This window comes from Camelina sativa, chromosome 11 (assembly GCF_030686135.1).
Source record: "Camelina sativa cultivar CO46 ecotype springtype chromosome 11, ASM3068613v1".
NCBI classification, from domain to species: Eukaryota; Viridiplantae; Streptophyta; class Magnoliopsida; order Brassicales; family Brassicaceae; genus Camelina; species Camelina sativa.
The window spans coordinates 32,039,164-32,059,778 of NC_141890.1; the positions used below are offsets into that span (position 1 = coordinate 32,039,164).

A 20,615-nucleotide genomic window follows, 5' to 3' on the forward strand; every position below is an offset into this window, starting at 1 on the left:
CCGTATAATCCGATTACTTTTCGCTTAATTTTATATATAATGATTATTTTTAGAGCCAAATATAAATCAAATATGTATTTTTTTTTTGTTATTTAGACATTTAAATTAAGAGTTTATGATGTTTTACAATAACTAATGTACAAATTTTTAATGAAAATCATAAATTTTCTTTAAAATTACGTTTTTATGTGTTTACCGTAATTTTAAAGACAATACTATAATTTTATATTTTATATGATATGTTTATTTAAACATAAACAGAATTATACATATATTTAATACTATATATTTTTATTTTATTATTAATTTAATAAAATAACCCTAAAACTAATCTCCGATTAATTCCCGTTTAATCTTCGATTTTCTCGCTAGGCGCTAGGCCCATCCCGACCACCCGACTAGTGCCTAGCGATTTCTAAAACAGGGATTTAAATTAAGAATTGTTAATGTCTTTTTTCTTTACAGTATAGGAAATTAACAATCTTTGTAAAACTTCCTTTTTAATTGAAAGACTTTACTCTTCCAGAAACTTCTCCTTGCTTCACGAACCTTCGCTTGACCGTCTAGATAGATTTCTTTTTATAGTTTTTGGTTTCCGACATGTTGAATCATCTCTTAAACTATCTTTGTTTTAGTACACCATCTATATCAATAGATGCATCTTCAGGCTCTTCTTGGACATGGACAAAACTATGATGTTTTTTGTTGATGCAATATATTCAAAAGAATTCCATCAGCCAAGTAGAGCATAATATAATTTTGTAATACTATCCATTTTTGTATTTTCAAGATTAAAATTTTTTCTTTTGGCAGGTTAACATTTTCTTCTGGATCATCGTAGTATCCAAGAAAAATAAAAATTTCTAAGTACCTAATGGTGCACAAAAAAATAAATAGAAAAGCTAAGTAATTAAATTATTTTTACATGGGTAATTAATTTTCTTAGTCGTGGTTTTTGGCTTGAAACTTTCAAACGACTCAAATTGTTGTATCACTTGTATTGTATGTGTAAAATAATCTCATACTGTACGTTACGTTGATAAAATTATTAAAACGAAAGATTTCATGTTCATTCTTGAGTAGAAAAAAAGAGACGGATGTTTGACCGTTGACTGGGATATGCACGTGTGGGTGTCACACACACACGTGTGCTTAGCTGTAATGGGTGGTTTAGGCTCGCATGGGAATATGTGCGCCACGTCAATTCCACATGGTAACCCAAACACCTTTCCCATTTTTTCTATTCCAATTTCGAAGCTTTCTTCTTTTCTTTTTTTTTTGTCAAAGAAATTTCGAAGCTTTCTCTCAAGAAGATTCTCCAATTCCATCCTCATTTTGTTTTCCTTGTAATCATTGATGAAATTATGACTTTTAAAACAAAATCATTGAAGAAATTATAATCCCTATCTTTATTTTTGGCATGGGAATCTCAATGATCATATCACCATTAGTAATAAATAAGTAAATAATAGTATGCCTCAAGTATAACGTCGGAAATTATCAAAACTGTCACCTTCGCATTCCTAATAATTAAATCTCAGTTTATTTTTTCATAAATCCTTATAAGAAGAATCCAACAATCATGTGATGCAAACCTAAAATTCCGAGCTTTTCTTTAGAATAATAAGAATAAGTTGCCTTATGGGTTCATCATAATCATGCATGTTTCCTATATCAAATGTTCCAGTTAACAGATCGAGTACATGTGAGAGGACAATTAGACAAAAATATTTGTTTATGAAATTATTGGTTTTTAGTTAGGTTAAGGATGAAAAATCAGAGTATTTTAAATGTCACCAACACCAATGATGACCTCGTTCTACAGCCAATGCTGTAAAGGACAATCAAAGCTAATATACACATGCATGAAACATATGATTAAGCAAAACCATAATTATTAGTCCTACGCAATTTCGAAACATATAAAATCATTACAACATATATATATATATATTATGTACTTTATCTATATTTATCTTTTAAAATATTACTTTGCCTATGATTTTGTTTTGTTTTGTTTTGTGACTCAACTTTGGATTTAGATCTGTGATATAGTAGGCCTACTACAAAAATAGTAAAATTTGTCTTCGGAAGAAAACTAATTAATCGGAAAGAATGGTGTATTCAATTCAATTATTCACTTATATATCATCATGTAAACTGAGAAACTAAGATAAGAGTATCCTTCTCGAAGGCACAAAAGGATGCTCATATCCTTCTCCACTACTACCTTGAAAGAGAGGACTGAGGAGGCCCTAGCTAGGGAGAAAATTAGGGATAAAAAGATATATGCCGAGTTGATGGTTTTTGGAAGACGTGAGATATATATATATATCCCAATTTGCTATCTACAGTTTAACCATACCAAAGCGAGGCAGTAGGGGATAAATGCCAAAAGGGAGAGTCGAGTCATTCACCACTTAAAAGGTTTATAGAAAATTTATATAAAATCTTATTAAATATAAATAATTTAAATATTTTAGTTTTTATTCATATCATTATATTATTTTTAATACAATAAATACTAATTATTTAATATTTTGGTAAATTACTTAAGGATCCACCAATATTCCTAAAAATTTGTCCAATCGAACCAAACGACGTAGATGGAGGAGGAGCTTGCTGGTTTTGTTGTTGATCGTTCCGCTTTTGTAAAATTTACGCTTGTTGAGTCTGAAGATATCCACGAACATTTGGATGTATGGAATTCAAGTCACAAAATAAAATTTTGTTTTCTTCCTTTAGCTCTTTCAAAACATAATTTTTACTTTGCATCTCCAAATGTTGTTGTTTTTGTTCACTTGTCTTCTTTAATTGCTCCAAAAATTGTTTATTTCCTTCTTCTAAAGTGTTGATAATCGATGTTGTTTGATCACCAATTTTTCTTTTCATTTTGGATTTTTTTACCCCAAGAGATCGTGGAGAGGAAGATCCACCAACAATCTCATCATCATCATTCAAATTTAGCGAAGAAGAAGATAAATGTGGAGATGCTTGTGTAGGAGAACCAATGGTAGGATTATCTGATTCTAACGATGTATAGTCAAAACCAGATGGGATAGATAATCGATTAGGATGAGCAACACCATCTTGAAACTTTTCAAAGTTCTTAACAATATCCTAAACACGTCCAAATTGTTTTATTATTTTATATGATGCAATGTATTTCTTTTAATAAATGTGATATTTAAATAATATTTATGAATGTTAAAAATTTAAATAATATCATAATTTTATGAAAGTTTCATAAAATAAATGGGTTAGTTTGCAACTTTTATAAGTAAAAAGTATTAATAGTAAATTAAAAAAAGAATCTCTACGGAATATTCCTTTTTAGAGGAAAAAATATAGGTATCCATTAGACCATCTCCAATGGTTTTCCCTATTTTTTTCTCTATAATAGAGGATCTCTATAATAGAGGAGAGGTTTGGTTCAATGATTTTCTCTATTTTTTCTTCTAAAAAAGAATATTCCAAATAGATTCTTTTTTATTTTACAATTAACACCTTTTATTTATAAAAATTGCAAACTAACCCATTTTACTTTAAATTTGTAACACTTTCATAAAATTATTATTTTTATTTAAATTAAATATTTTAGCGATATTGGTGGATCCCAAAGTAATTTACCGAATTATTAAGTTATTAGTTTTTGTTGTATTAAAATAATTATTATGGATTGAATGAAAAATAAAATTTATAATTTATATAAATTATCTTATCCAAATGGTAGCCTCAATATTTTAGACTAAATATTTATACTTAAATTTATATTAAAATTACTTATTTTATTAAATTTGTATTATTAGTTCTTAAAAATATTTATTTTATTTATTTTGGTCATAAATAAAAGAAGTTAAAGATTAAGAAGACCACTTTACAAATAAAATAGTTCACCTCTATTTATAGAGGAAAAAATAGAGTTCCTCTAAAAATAGAGAAAAAATAGCAATCGCTATTATAGAAGTGAAAATAGAGATCTATTGGAGTAAAACTACTCTATAATAAAGTTTACAGGTGAAAATAGAGAACTATTGGAGATGCTCTTAGAGCAAAAATCACATCTATTATAGAATTCTTCTATTTTAGAGGTAAAAATAAAGAAAACCATTCAAGATGGTCTTACAAACAAAAGATGAAAGTTCTCATTTAGGCTATGTTGAATATTTTCTCGTTCATTTAGGCTATGTTGAATATTTTCTCGTTAAGAGATTTTTGGCTGAACTTCGAGACAAATTGTTATGAGTTGATCAAGATGGTGCATATCACAATTGAATGTGTCTACGATTTCATCTTATTGTAAGGTATATTCATTATTTGATAGGTTTGTTTTTCATCGTTATTTTTAATTTTATATTCTCTCTTCTTATGTATCGATGTTCTAGGATTTATTTTTGTTTTTAAAAATTGATTTTGTAAAAAGTTAAACTGATTTTTCTACTTCATATTTTTTTTTCATACATAGCATCTATTTAATAGTTTATATTTTCTCATTCTACTAAAAAATAATTAGAAATTAATTTACCAATAAAAATTTAATTTTTTTTAATATGCGTAAGATAATATCTAAACATCAATTTATTAGGAATAGGGAGTAGTAGATAATTTCTTTTTACTGTTTACGTTCGTATGAATACTGTTCATCATGTTTTGAGGACTCCTTTTTCACGAAGAGGAAATGATTAAAAAGAAAACATGCGCGCGAGTGGAAGTGACGCACTTAGTTAGTGCGTGTGGATCGAGTGAAAGTGAACACGTGGGACAGACAGATCACACTGAAACACAACTCCGACATCTTGTCGGATCTTATGTAAAGCATTGGGTCCCGCTCTCATAATCATCTCTCACCACGAAAACCATCTTTTTGCTCTCAATAATTGTCGCCCCCATTGCCGTGTCTCTTCCACTCTCTGTGTCAGCTCTTGAGATACACGTCTTTCACTTTCTAAGCTTTTGGGAGCGTCTACAAAACGGTTTTTATAATATGATGTTTGTTGATTAGCAAATACTCCTCTATCCCACAAATATCGATATTTTGGTATATCCTTGTTTGATATTTTGGTATATTTTTTGTCACACAAAAATTAATGTTTTATAAATTTTAAGAAGTAATCATTCAAAATATTTAAAATTTTGAATTGTTATTAGTTTATATTTTCTCTTTCTACCAAAAAGTAATTATAAATTAATTTACAAATAAAAATTAAAATTTTTCTTAATATGTATGAAAATGTCAGAACATCCATGTATATGAGACAGAAAGAGTAGATTAACAAATAAATAATCTATATTTATCCAGCTCTTCTATTCTATTTGTTGTTTCATTTTATTGTTCAAATACGTTTTAAAGTTGTCTTTATTCCGTTTTTGTAGTTGTTGTTTTCAATTTTTCATATAATGGTCAAGTACAATACAATATGAAATTGTATTGTACTGTTCTTCTAAAATTAAAATGATTTGATTGAGGTTTGCAAGATAACAGTTATTAATCTTATTTTCACTGTTTCTATAGAAAAATAATCTTTTTTTTTTTGCATACTCTACAACATTATAGCTAAGGTTATGATTATGTGATGACACTTATAGTCTGTTACAACCAATCATAATTCGGATTATGATTATTGAAATTACATGCTTCAATCATTGTAAGACAAATGTTCATAAAAACACAAGTTAGCCTTCATAAAAGATAAGTTGAAAAGAAAGGAAATATTATTATTAGATGATAAAAAGTAGTAGGCAGTTAAAGGCATCAAATAATTTATAGTAACAAGTTAAGCATTGATTGAGGCAGATGGATGGTTACACATGCATGATAAGGAGCAGGCGAGTGAGGAAACCACACAACACGCACGGTCACGCGGGGATGACCCACATGCTCCAATCTCCATGCCCCTCCATGTTACTGTACGCAAAGTGGTTATACTTATCAAATACACTCGTCTTGACCAATATTGCTGCTCAAACTTATTAAATGCAGAAATTTTATTTCTTAAAGGCAAAAGCAGATACACATTTTTAAAGGTTTTACTGACGGAATCAAAATAAAAGTAATAGCTTTAAAAATGTCATTGTTGATGAAAGTAGAAACCATGATGATGATGATGATGATATTATATCTTGGCAAATATTCATCTTCACACGTATATCATTGGTTCATAACCGTTGGTTGGTCCACAACTTTGAACAAGTTCAGATTCTTTTGGATTGTGTTTTGTACCAACCACTCGAATTAGTCAATATTCCATTATATCCAACCTCAAATACTATTTTCCTTTTTTTTTCCTGAACTATATGTATAGATTTTTTTTTATAAAAAATATGTGACAAATAATTGGCTACATACACTATTGGAGATTTGACTCAGCTCGGTATTGGCGTAACTAATCGAGATACTATTTTGTATTTTCTATGGGATACTTTTTTTCTTGACATCTTGCATTATACATGAAGTTTTGATGATTATTATATGACGTACTTGATAAAGACAAAACGAAGTACAAATTTTAATATTTATCAACTTTGAAATGCTAGATATACACGATATACAAAAACAGAACATCAGGTAAGTGCAAACACGCGTTATCCGTATACAAAAACATTCACTTAATCGGAGATTACTTTCTCATAGTGACCGGACATTTGTATTGGTTTTAATTAATGACATTGGCTTTAAATCTTCAGACACAAACACATATACATGTGTACACTTTGAAAGCAGATTTGACCATCTTATATACTTGGGTTCTTTCTTGTAAGAAAAAAAACTAAAATGTGCCCCTTTTTTTTTGTTTTTAAGAAAACATAAATATTGATTATTGAGCAGGTACAAAAAGAAAGACATATCAAAGGCGAAAGGGGGGACACACAAGTTGGAAGATAAAGTAATAGAAAACCCAAAAAAACAAAGAAACAATAATGATGGATTGTAATGAGCCACCTGACAAAATCTCATCATTCAAAGTACTATATTAACCCCCCCCCCCTCTTCTTATTCTTCTTCAACACCTCACCTCACATCTCTCTTTCTCCCACAACAAAGAGTCCTAAAGATCATTTACTTCAAGTTGAAACAACCCATCTGTATCATCTTTCTGGCTATTTTCATTCTCTAACTCAAAAAAAAAAAAAGATCAAACCTTTCTTCTTCTTCAAACTGTTGAGTTCCTTCAGGATGATGATGGGAAAAGAAGATCTCGGTTTAAGCCTAAGCTTAGGGGTTTCACAAAATAACCATCCTCTTCAGCTGAATCTGAATCAAAACTCTTCTTTATCAAACAATCTCCAGAGATTTCTATGGAACCAAACATTTGATCCTACATCAGGTACATACACTTAGGAAAATCTCAGATATTCTCTGTTTTTTTTTTTTTTTTTCAAAGAAACAGAACAGATCTCAAATTTTAAAGGATTACGCTTTTCTTCTTCTTCTTCTCCGATAGAGATCTCAAACCTAAAAATTTGATTGCTCTTTTTTTTTTTTTTTTGCAGATCTTCGCAAGATAGACGTGAATAGTTTCCCATCGACTGCGAACTGCGAGGAAGAAGCAGGAGTCTCGTCTCCAAACAGCACGATCTCGAGCACCATCAGCGGGAAGAGGAGTGAGAGAGAAGGTATCTCCGGAACCGGCGACGACCACGACGAGATCACTCCGGATCGAGGGTATTCGCGTGGAACCTCCGACGAAGATGATGACGGCGGCGAAACGTCGAGGAAGAAGCTCAGGTTATCAAAAGATCAGTCTGCTTTTCTCGAAGAGACCTTCAAAGAACACAACACTCTCAATCCCGTAAGTGTTAGAAAAAAGTAAGAAAATCTGAAATAAGTGGTATTATCGTAATTACTGTGAAATTAACAAGGTTATTATTGTAATTTTGCAGAAACAGAAGCTAGCTTTGGCCAAGAAGCTGAACTTGACGGCAAGACAAGTGGAAGTGTGGTTCCAGAACAGAAGAGCAAGGTGAGATTTTTCTTGTCTGAACCTCTAGTCGTAGATTACGTTTATATCCCTATGTAGGAGTTTTATTTACAAAAGTCCGGTTTTGATTTTTACAGAACCAAGTTAAAGCAAACGGAGGTAGATTGCGAGTACTTGAAACGGTGCGTAGAGAAGCTAACGGAAGAGAATCGGAGACTTCAGAAAGAGGCAATGGAGCTTCGAACTCTCAAGCTGTCTCCACAGTTCTACGGCCAGATGACTCCACCAACTACACTCATCATGTGTCCTTCGTGCGAGCGTGTGGCTGGCCCATCATCATCATCATCTAACCACCACCACCAAAATCACAGGCTCGTCTCGATCAACCCGTGGGTTGCTTGTGCTGGTCAGGTGGCTCATGGGCTGAATTTTGAAGCCTTGCGTCCACGATCGTGAATTTAATTTTGAAGCCTTGCGTCCACGATCGCGAATTGAATTTAATTGGTCTTACCTGTGTCACACAGGCTGTGTGTGGGGGTCATTGTAATTTTGGATGATTGGCCTTTCTCATGAACTAGTCTTATCATGTATGATGCAACCTTAAAAAAATATATTTAAATTTAGCAAAAATTTAGTTACAGACGTGCAATTTTAACCAAATTTATGAAAATGAAACTCTCTTTTTGATATCAAACAGGAGTTCTAAATTAAACCAACAAATTCACAGACGTTTTCTTGATAAATCCCGTCTCCGGTTCGTGATTATGGTGTAAAGTGTAGCTTAGTTACAATTTTTAACGAAATGATATAATCTTCTGACCTAATTTGTAACATGTCTGGATGAGTATGAGATGTGTTTTTTTAACTTCAGATTTGCTGATTTTCTCATATATTAGGACACGTTCTTAAAGATTAAAAGATCGTTTAACCTTTTGTTCCACGACAACTAAACAAATTGTTTGGCTCCTAGTGGTTTGATAGCGTTCTAAACAATTGTATGAGCAACTCTTATTGGGTCTTAGTAGTTAATGGGCTGTACTGTTATATCGGCCCATATTTATAGTCTTCGTCGTCGTTTTCATATTCCAATGTAGTACTGCGAAGCTCTCCTTCTTCTCTGTTCAATTCTCAAGTCTCTCCTTTTTTCGATTTTCTTAACGAAATCTTTCGCCAATCGCTGATCCTATAGTGACCCAGATGCTAAATCACTTGATTTCTCGTCTGGTTTCTCCCTCATTACGATCTCATCCCTCAAAAATCTCAGCTTTACGGTTTTCCACAACTGTCTCAGCCGCCGAGAGACTATACGACCAGCTTCAGGGATGCACGACCAATCTCGAGAAGCAATTAGCCTCGGCTAAGGTGAAATTGGACTCTGCTTGTATCAACGAGGTGATAAGAAGATGCCATCCAAATCAATTCCAATCGGGTCTTAGATTTTTCATATGGGCAGGAACTCAATCCAGCCATAGACACAGTCCTTTTATGTATAGCAAAGCTTGCGACTTTCTTAAGATTAGAGCAAACCCAGGTTTGATTAAGGACGTTGTTGAAGCTTATCGTAAAGAGGAATGCTTTGTTAGTGTTAAGACGATGAGGGTTGTTCTGACTCTGTGCAATCAAGCGAGACTCGCTGACGAGGCGTTGTGGGTATTGCGGAAGTTTCCTGAATTCGATTTATGCGCAGACACTGTTGCTTATAATTTGGTGATTAGGTTGTTTGCTGATAAGGGAGATCTGAATATGGCTGATATGTTGATGAAAAAGATGGATTGTGTTGATCTTTATCCAGATGTGATTACTTATACATCACTGATCAATGGGTATTGCAATGCTGGTATGATCGATGAAGCTTGGAAGTTGGCTAAGGAGATGAGTAAGAACGATTGCGTGCTTAACACCGTGACGTATTCCAGGATTCTTGAAGGAGTTTGCAAGTCTGGCTCTATGGAGGCAGCGTTAGAGTTGTTGGCTGAAATGGAGAAAGAAGATGGTGGTGGTGGATCTATTAGCCCCAATGCGGTTACTTATACTTTGGTAATTCAAGCGTTTTGTGAGAAGAAGAGGATTAGAGAGGCGTTGTTGGTATTGGATAGAATGGGAGACCGTGGATGCACTCCGAATCGTGTTACTGCTAGTGTTTTGATTCAGGGGGTTTTGGAGAGCGATGAGGATGTTAAGGATCTTTCTAAGTTGATTGATAAATTGGTGAAACTTGGTGGTGTTTCTCTTTCTGAATGTTTTAGTTCGGCTACTGTGTCGCTAATCCGTATGAAAAGATGGGGAGAGGCAGAAAAGATCTTCCGACTGATGTTGGTCCGCGGGATTAGACCTGATGGTCTTGCGTGCAGTCTTGTTCTCAGGGAATTATGTTTATCGGAAAGGTTTCTCGATTGTTTCCTTGTGTATCAAGAAATCGAGAAGGCGGATGTGAAATCAACAATAGACTCAGATATACACGCGAATCTTTTGCTCGGTCTCTGCAAACAGGGGAGTTCTTGGGAAGCTGCCAAGCTCGCCAAATCCATGCTCGATAAGAAATTGAGATTAAGAGTTTCTCATGTTGAGAAAATCATTGAAGCGTTGAAGAAAACTGGTGATGAAGATCTCATGCGTCGTTTCTCTACTGATTGATTTGATTAATTCAGATAGGTTAAGAATAAGGATTCTTGTTGTACAAGAATCAACATTAAGCTTTTTCGATATTGGATAAATTAGTATAGCAATTGAGGTATTTTCTATTCTTAAGGATGCAAGGGCTCCTCGGTCTTGTGGTTGCGTCTTTGTGCGGTTGGTTCTGTAGATACGGTACCACGTGTGTGACTACATCTTGATCCGCTATTTTGAGGTGTCTACCGGGGACACTCACAAACTTCACTTTTCCAGCAACATCTAGTGTTTTCAGACCGATCCAATCCTCTGTATAGAGCTTTGTCTGTTAAGCAGGGAGAACATTTTCCAAGTCACCATCCGGGTAAAACCCGAACCAAGTTGACTCATTTGGAACAATAACCTGGTCGTCTTGAAACTGTAAAGCAAAACAGAATGGTGAAGAGGGGAAACAACAGATACAAGTTGAAAAGTAGTCATGGTTGTGAAGAGACCAAACCTTGACAAGAACCAGGTTGTGTAAACTGGCAAAACGCTTTTTGTAAGTTGAGTTTCTTTGGTTTGGTGACCCATTGTTAAGCCTAGGTAGATACTTAGAGCTTTCCAAGTACTTTGTCATATCCTGAGAAACAACAAAAAGAAATCAAAGAGTTTGTGGACTCTCTGTTAAAACTATATGTTGCTGTTTTGATCATTAAATACATATTTGTGTTGTAAAACATTTGGAGTGGACTTTCATAACCGGCCCGTTACATGTCTTATTCTGTAAGGCCCATCGGCCCTTCTTCCTTATGTCAAAGTCGGTTTAGGAATTAGGAAGATAAGGCTTAGCCTTCTACTATATATATGATGTACTAATCGATTCATTAATAATAATAAGAAGAGAATACATCTTTCGAGTTTCTCTAACTTTCATAACACGTTATCAGCACGATTTGTTCTAAAGTCCAACTGAGAAAAACCCTAAAACCCTAAACCGCTGCCGCTCACCATCCTTGTTCGTTCAAGCTCTCAAACGGAGGATAAGCTCGTGACTAGTTCGTAAGTTCGCGGGTTCGTGATCAGCTTTCTGTTCGTGATCAAGGCGGGTTCATGGTTTAGTTCCTGTTCGTGATTGGTTCGTGTGTTTGTCGAGTTCAAGTTCGAGGTTCGTGAATCAACCCAAAGTAAATCCAAGGTCTTTAGCTCCCGGATCAATTCCAGTCAACCTCCAAACGGTGGAAGGTAAACAAATCAAACCTCTTTAGAACCTATGAATCGAACCTGATCTCTTAAATCTAAAGGAACATTAAAATCTACAAGTAAACAATCAACAAACAAGTTCATAAGCCTTGAATCCCTAAAAACCCTAAAACCCTAAAACATTAAAATCCGATTTCTATGAGGTTTTAGGATTGTTTAGATTGTTTGAAATTGAACCAATTATGCTATAATTAAAATCCGGTTGTGATTGTTTGTTTGATTGAGAATTGGTTGCTTGAAACCTTAGAACTAAAACCTAAAATTTGAAATTCATAGAGAAAATATTAATCTGGTTGTTCTAGGTTGTTTAAATCCGATTGTTCTTGATTGTTTGTTTAAAAATCAAAACTCTAAAATTAAAACTTAAAATCGGAATTGTTCTATGTTTGCATGAAAAAATCAAAACAAAATTAGGATAACTTCCAAATTAATTCTAGACATTATCCTAAAAGCCTAGAAAATATTTCCTAAAATTTTGTCATTATCCTGTTTTAAGAAAAATGAAATCTTATCTAAGTTAAAGGAAAATTGCTAAAACCTGAAATTATGTGCATATTTCCTGTTCATACTAGAATTTTTCTAGGATTATATTTTCAAGCATGTTAAGCCACGAAATTAAGCATAAAGGCAAAGCATGTTTCGGTCTCATATACCGCGTGGCCTAGTTTGATATAATGGCATGTTTCGGTCTCAAATACCGCATGACCTAGTTTAATATTAAATCCATGGTTCGGTCTTAAATACCGCATGGCCTAAGACCAAAATAATTGCATGGTTCGATCTCAAATACCGCATGATAATAATTGGATGCATGTTTTGTATTTTATAATGGGCATTGGATACTAAGATTAACCTGAAATCAAAGGACCTATGTGAGTGCATTAAGGATGATAATAATTGCACTGAGAAAAATAGATATAAGGCGATTTTGCACATACGCCATCATCTTGCTGAGAGTCTCAAGAACCAATACCTTACCATAGAGAATCCTCCTGACCTTTGGACAGAGTTGAAAAACAGATATGGACACCAATAGACTGTGCTCCTATGAAAGGATCAATTCGATTGGAAAAATCTAAGGATCCAGGATTTTAAATCCGTGGATGAGTATAATTCAGAGCTATTTAAGATAGTCTCGATCTTGAAATTATGTGGTAAGGAAGTTACTAAGGAAGACTTGCTAGAGAAAACATTCCCAACCTTTCACACTAATAACATACTGCTTCAGCAACATTATCGTGAAAAGGGGTTTAAGACATATGCAAGTCTAATCTCGTGTTTGCTATTTGCTGAGCAGAACAATGAGTTATTACTAATGAACAGTGCAATGAGACCTCCTGGTTCTGCCCTATTACCAGAAGCCCATAATGTTGATATGACCAAGAAAGAGCCTCAAGGACCTAAAGAAATTAAAGAGTCCAACTACGTCCATAGAGACAAGTATCACGACCGTGGCCGTGGTAGAGGACGTAGTGGTCGTGGCAATTACCAAGGAAATAATTATGATGGTCATGGCCGTGGGAATCGATCAGACTTCGGTTGTGGTCGAGGTAGAGGCCGCGGAATTTTCAAACCGCAACATAAGACCAAATCCATTTGCCATAGATGTGGTATGGAGAATCATTGGGTAAAGACATGCAAAACACCTAAGCACCTTGTTGATCTCTATAAAGAGAGTTTGAAAAAAGAAGAGAATCCAAAAGATAACCTGGTTCATCTCGATGGTGAAGAAGATTTCGACCATGAGAATGATGACCAATTGGATAATAAGACTTCAGATTGTCTAGGAGAGGATAATTAAATTTAAAATTGTCTTGATTTAATTTTTATGCTTTGATTTTTATTGAATTATGATTTTGGTTTAAATTCAATTATATTATTACCTTTAAATATGCATTTGTTATGCTTTTATGGCTAAAACATAATTCTTGTCCATATTGAGAAATGGCTGAGGACAAGAATATACTTGTGGTTGATAGTGGATCAAGCCACACAATTTTGAAAGATAAGAGATATTTTGCATAATCTCATTTTGAAAAATGCCAATATTAGCACAATAGCGGGTATAGCAAGTTTAATTGAAGGCTACGGCCAGACACATATTTTATTACCAAATGGCACACATCTTGAACTAAGTGATGCCTTATATTCACTCAGCTCAAAGAGGAGCTTATTAAGTTTTAAAGACATTCGTTTGAATGGTTTCCATCTTGAAACAAAGGGTGAAGGAAACAAAGAGTTCCTATATATTACTGAAATCACCCAAGGACATAAGAAAGTCCTAGAGACTATACCTGCACTAGCCACTGGTCTTTACCATGCTAAGATAAATATGATAGAGGCTAATTTGGCAATGAATAAGATGTTAAATGAACAATTCACTTTATGGCATGACCGGCTTGGCCATCCGGGTTCTAACATGATGCGTAAGCTAATTATGAATTCAAATGGGCACACTCTTAAAGAGAGACGAGTTATCCTTAAAAATTTCACTTGTGTAGCATGTACACAAGGGAAACTCATTATAACGTCATCACCAGTCAAAGTAACTAAAGAGATTTTCCACTTAAGACTATACGTCTAGACAATGCTGGTGAATTTACATCCCAAGCGTTTAATGAATATTGTATGTCCATGGGGGTAAGTGTGGAACATCCTGTGGCACATGTACATACACAAAATGGATTAGCTGAATCCTTTATTAAACATATTCAATTGATTGCTCGACCATTACTCCTAAGGTCGAAGCTTCCTGTGTCGGCATGGAGACAAGCAGTATTGCATGCAGCAGAACTTATACGCATCAGGCCATCTAGTGAGCATAAATATTTGCCATCCCAATTACTAACGGATCATGAGCCAGACATATCCCATCTAAAGACATTCGAGTGTGTCGTTTATGTACCGATTGCACCATCACAGAGAACTAAGATGAGATCTCAAAGGAGGATGGGAATATATGTTGGATATGATTCTCCCACCATTATTAAGTATCTAGAGCCAACTACCAGTGATTTATTTAAGGCCAGATACGTGGATTGTCAGTTTGCTGAATCCGAATTTCCTATGTTGGGTGGAGAGACAAACAAGCTGGTTAAAGAAATATCATGGAATCAAACATCCTTAAATTGGCAAGATCCTCAGACTCTAGCATGTGAGGCAGAGGTCCAAAAAATTATACGTTTACAAAAGCTAGCTAATCAATTGCCAAATCCCTTTGCTGACCCAAAGAGAGTTATGAAATCGTACATACCAGCTTGTAATGCACCAGTACGTATTGATGTTTAAAAAGAACACAATCAAGTTGCTACAGAGTTTAAGGCACGTTTGAAACGTGGTAGACCAATAGGTTCCAAAGATAAGAACCCTCGGAAATCAAAGAAAGGTGCAAAACAAACCGAGGTTAAGGAAATTATAGACATGGCCGCGGAAAATCCTAAGGCACCGAATGAGGTTTGGGACGCTGAACCTCAAGGACCTGAAGGTATTGATAATAATGAGATCTCAATCAAATATCATGTCTGGAATACAATGGAACCGTAAAGATGTCGACATCAATGAAATATTTGCATACAAGGTAGCACTTGAAATAAATGAGGATCATGAACCCACGTCCATATTAGAGTGCACTCAAAGTAAAGAATGGATAAAATGGAAAGAAGCCATTGACGTGGAGTTAAGTTCATTAAAGAAAAGGAATGTGTTTGGTCCGATCTTAAGGACACCATTCGATATAAAGCCAGTTGGACACAAATGGGTCTTTGTAAGAAAGAGAAATGAGAATAATGAAATCGTGAGATATAAGGCACGATTTGTAGCACAAGGATTCTCTCAAAGACCAGGAATAGATTATGAGGAGACATACTCCCCTGTGATGGATGCAACGACTTTTAGATTTTTAATAAGTCTGGCTATAAGAGAAAAACTTGATTTGCGGCTAATGGATGTAGTGACTGCATATTTATATGGTCCACTGGATAATGAGATTTATATGAGATTACCAGAGGGTATTGAGCTTAAAGATAAGAATGGTTCTCGAGAACAATACTGCATAAGGCTAGACAAACCCCTTTATGGACTGAAACAAAGTGGACGAATGTGGTACAATAGACTAAGTGAGTACCTAGCCAAAGAGGGCTATAAGAATGATCCCATCAGTCCATGTATTTTTATAAAGAAGTTTGCAAACAAAGGGTTTGTAATCATAGCAGTATATGTGGATGATTTAAATATCCTAGGAACCTCTGGGGAAATCGCCCAAACAGTTGAATATCTCAAGAAAGAATTTGAAATGAAAGATCTAGGTAAAACTAAGTTCTGTTTGGGATTGCAGCTTGAGTACATAAATGATGGAATCCTTGTGCATCAAATGGAATATACCGAAAAGGTACTCAAGAGATTTAATATGGACCAAGCTCACCCATTTCCTAGCCCAATGGTTGTGAGAAGCTTGAATTTGGACAGTGATCCATTTGGTCCAAGGAAGGACGATGAACCACACTAGACCAGACATATGTTTTGCCGTGAACCTCATAGCTAGATTTAGCTCTTGTCCAATCCAAAGGCACTGGAACGGTATCAAACATGTATTACGTTACCTACTAGGAACGCTTGATTTGGGTTTATTTTATACTAACTATAACAAAGAAGGTTTAGTTGGTTTTGCTGATGCAGGTTACTTATCGGATCCACACAATTCAAAGTCTCAGACCGGCTATGTATTTACACACGGTGGTACAGCGATCTCATGGCGTTCTATGAATCAGAGCATTATGGCCACTTCATCTAATCATGCGGAAATCCTAGCTATTCATGAAGCCAGCCATGAGTGTGTTTGGTTGAGATTGATGACTCAACATATCAGGACAAATTGTGGCATGGCCGACGATAAGGAGCCGATGGTACTATATGAAGATAATACGGCTTGCATCGCACAACTCAAGGAAGGATATATCAAGGGAGATCGGACGAAGCACATTTTACCCAAGTTCTTCTTCACACAAGAACTACAAAAGGCCGGAGAAGTTCAAGTGGTACAAGTTCAGTCCTGCGACAACTCAGCCGATCTCTTCACCAAATCACTACCGACATCAATATTCAAGAAGCTCACACACCAGATTGGAATACGGAGACTTAAGGACTTTTAGTGATGCTTAGAACAGGGGGAGCAATGAGTGCTGTACTCTTTTTCCTTCACCATGGTTTTGTCCCACTGGGTTTTCCTGGTAAAGTTTTAATGAGGCAGCACCCCCAAGCGTATTGCGCTGATCCTTTAGCATCGGCACAATTATGTCATCCAAGGGGGAGTGTTGTAAAACACTTGCAGTGGACTTCCATAACCGGCCCGTTACATGTCTTATTCTGTAAGGCCCATCGAGCCTTCTTCCTTATGTCAAAGTCCGTTTAGGAATTAGGAAGATAAGGCTTAACCTTCTACTATATATATGATGTACTAATTGATTCATTAATAATAATAAGAAGAGAATACATCTTTCCAGTTTCTCTAACTTTCATAGCAATTTGTTGATTTTGCAATTTTTCTTATAATTATAAACTATGGAGAATAGAGACATACCGTAGGGATTTTGAAATAACCACTAGGAGCAAGATGATCCTGCAGAGTCATTAAAGATTTGAATTCATTTATTAATTGAGGATTTAATCATGTCATCTATATAGAGAGATAGAGAAACATACTTGAACGAGGTCGCTATAGAGATTTCCCTTGATAATCTCATCAATCTGCTTACAATATGGTCCGGACTTAAACCAAAAAAAGAAAAAACAAATAGAGTAAATGTGTGATTGATTAAAATCAAAAGAGCTTGGGAGGAAAAAACAAAAGAGAGCTTACATTAGCATGAGGACCAGCTAAGGATATATAGTTGTAAACAGGAGGCCCACCGTCGTAAGAATTAGATGAAAAATGGATAATTTCGATTGGTTTTTATATTTCCAGTATGACGGTGTTGATTAGTTTCTATATTCTTGCATAAGCATTTACATTCAGCGGCAGATCTAGAACATTTTTTTTTAATTTGAATGTATGCTAAATTTTATTCAAATAAAAAAAATCTTTTGTACAATAATTACGTCCGTGGGTTGATAGAGTTTGAAAGAATTGAAAGAATCATAAAAAACTAAATTAAAAAACAAGCTCTAATCGAGAGGAGCCTAAGGACGTGTGTGGAACCAAACTTGCTGTCCATCCATGAGTTTGTCAGGGCGGAGACGGCGTATAGAAAGTATCTTATCTAGAACAAATTTTTATTAGATGTAAAAACTTATATATATTAATATATTAAATTTTATATATAATAAGAAAATAAAATTAGTTAATATAAATGAAGATGCAAAAATATATCCATTTTGCTATGATTATTTATTTTAATTGTAGTATAAAATTTATCATAAAAAACAAGAGAATTGCAACAAAAATTTAATAATAAGTATTATGCAAATATAATGCAAAGCTTAAGTAAATATTATGCAAAAAGAGTAGTTATTTTGCATTGAAAATACAATTCAATTGGAAAGAAGTAAAACTCATAAAAACTATTTATATATAAATATATAATAAAAATATGTAGTTATATTTTTTTTAATCCAAATATGAAGAAGAAATATTGAATGGATGCAAAGAAATATAAGTGAATAGGTGCATAAGTAGTATCATACTACATAAACTCACTTGCACCCTCATCTTTGCATTTGCATTAACTTTTTTTTTTGTTGCATTTGCATAGTCATTAACTTCTTTTGTTGCATTTGCATTAACTACATGTTTCGGTGTTTCCTAGTTCTTTCCTTGTTCTGGAGATACGGTACGACGTGTGTGACTACATCTTGATACGCCATATCGAGGTGTCCACCCGGTACACTCACAAACTTCACTTTTCCAGCAGTATCCAGTGTTTTCAGACCAATCCAGTCCTCGGTATAGAGCTTTGTCTGTTGAGCAGGGAGAACATGTTCGAAGTCTCCATCCGGATAAAACCCCAACCAAGTTGATTCATTTGGAACAATAACCTTATCGTCTTGAAACTGTAAAACAAAAACAGAATCATGAAGAAAGGAATCAAAAGATAGTTGAAAAGTAGTCATATGATTTTGAAGAAAACAAACCTTGACAAGAACCAGGTTGTGTAAACTGGCGAAACGGTCTCTGTAAGTTGAGTTTTTTTTGGTTTGGTATCTCATTGCTAAGCTTAGGTAGATACTTTGAGCTTTCCAAGTACATTGTTATATCCTGATAAATCAAAAACAAATAACTTTTGTGATATATCTATTAAAATATTATGTTGTTGCATGTTTTCATCATTAATTACTTATGGTGAATAGAACGACATACAGTAGGGATTTTGTAATAACCACTAGGAGCAGCATTCTTCTGCGTGGAGTCATTAAAGATTTTAATTAATTTCTAATTGAGGATATTTAATTATATGATCTATATAGAGAGAAAGAGAAATATACTTGAGCGAAGTCGCTATAGAGACCTCTCTTGATAATCTCATCAAACTTCTTACAATATGGACTGGACTTTAAACCCTCCAAAAAAGTAAAAACACAAACAAATGTTGTTGTTACTGTGATTGATTCAAATCAAATCAACTAAGATGAAAAAACAAAAAAAGAGAGCTTACATTACACATAGGAATAAAAGAAATGCCAGCATGAGGACCAGCCAAAGATATATAGTTGTAAACAGGAGGCCCACCGTCGCAGAACTCGATCAAGCCTCGAGCCACCAGGTTCCCCTGTTCCATCATTCATCATCAACATCCATGAAACTGAAACGTGTAATAATCATCAATAACCGATCTAATATGTTATCAAGAAAATGTAACAAGAACCTGAGATCTTGCAACAATGTTGTATCCTTTACTCAACTCTTTCATTTGCTTCACTTTTTCACATGCTATTTCTGCTTGATGTGCAAGTGGCATGAACATTGAAGTGAATACTCCATTGCCAATTTCTCTGGACTCCATACCAAAAAAAAAAAAAAACCGAGAACCCGATCAAACCAAATACATCATCTTGTTCATGCTATATATAGATCAAGAATAAGGAGTCACATTGCACGTCTTATATATCAAGAATACACAACTCTTCTACATGACCCGATTTTATGGATTATCAAATAAAAGAAAGTGTCCTGGATTGACTTACACGCAAAAGCCAGGTGAGCCAGAGAGGTTATGGAGAAGCAATGTGAAGTTAGCATTTGTATTATCAGAACATCCAGCTATGATTCCATGAAGCATTATGAACGGAACTGAAACAGAGACGTCAACCATGGCTAAGAATGCAACCACCACCGCAACACAAGACCACTTTAAACCTTTCTCCATTTGTAAAACACCAAATATACGAAAGTTCCGATTGGCGTGTATGTTTTTGCGTCTCCAAGAACTTTTGAGATGGGCATACATATATATAGGGGAATACAAAGAGCCTCATGCATGTGGTTGGAAGTTGCGGCCAAGTAAAGAATTAGAAAGAATTAGATGAAACAATGGACGGTTTTGATTGGTTTTATATTTCCAGTATGAAATGGACGGTGCTGATTAGTTGATATATATTCCTGCATGAGAGTTAACTTTTTTTTTTGGTTGCATTTTCCATTAACTTCTTTTGTTGCATTTGCATTAACTCTATGATTCCTAGTTCTTCCTCCTCTAATGATATCATCTCGTTGCCCCCTTTAGTACGTACGTGTATATGTGTTTTTAACATATTTACTACGGTAATTTCATATTACATTATTTGCAATATCTCATAGATCCAATCCATATTGTATTCGAACATTTTTAAGAATAAGATATCTCGAGATAAAAT

General features: G+C 34.5%; 2 protein-coding genes and 3 pseudogenes across 3 annotated transcripts; 2 read left to right on the plus strand and 3 right to left on the minus strand.

The window, feature by feature from the left end:
* Positions 1-2,532: 2,532 nt before the first annotated feature.
* LOC147934690 (uncharacterized) lies at positions 2,533-4,890 on the minus strand (annotated as a pseudogene).
* Positions 4,891-6,682: 1,792 nt separating this feature from the next.
* LOC104724631 (homeobox-leucine zipper protein HAT2) lies at positions 6,683-8,549 on the plus strand. The gene is made up of 4 exons (XM_010443169.3): positions 6,683-7,325; positions 7,492-7,790; positions 7,882-7,961; positions 8,057-8,549. Exons 1-4 carry the CDS (start codon positions 6,932-6,934, stop codon positions 8,373-8,375), a joined length of 1,092 nt encoding a protein of 363 aa, XP_010441471.2. The 5' UTR covers positions 6,683-6,931; the 3' UTR covers positions 8,376-8,549.
* Positions 8,550-8,995: 446 nt separating this feature from the next.
* Positions 8,996-11,248, plus strand: LOC104724633 (pentatricopeptide repeat-containing protein At5g47360). Its single transcript, XM_010443170.3, has one exon. It carries the CDS (start codon positions 9,117-9,119, stop codon positions 10,551-10,553), a length of 1,437 nt encoding a protein of 478 aa, XP_010441472.1. The 5' UTR covers positions 8,996-9,116; the 3' UTR covers positions 10,554-11,248.
* On the minus strand, positions 10,664-17,697 carry LOC147934691 (uncharacterized; annotated as a pseudogene).
* Positions 17,698-18,428: 731 nt separating this feature from the next.
* LOC104724632 (uncharacterized) lies at positions 18,429-20,158 on the minus strand (annotated as a pseudogene). The gene is made up of 7 exons (XR_015572006.1): positions 19,947-20,158; positions 19,628-19,754; positions 19,418-19,531; positions 19,248-19,322; positions 19,123-19,161; positions 18,897-19,020; positions 18,429-18,815 (listed from the first exon to the last, which is right to left on the minus strand). The product of XR_015572006.1 is annotated as an uncharacterized LOC104724632 (transcript).
* Positions 20,159-20,615: the final 457 nt, after the last annotated feature.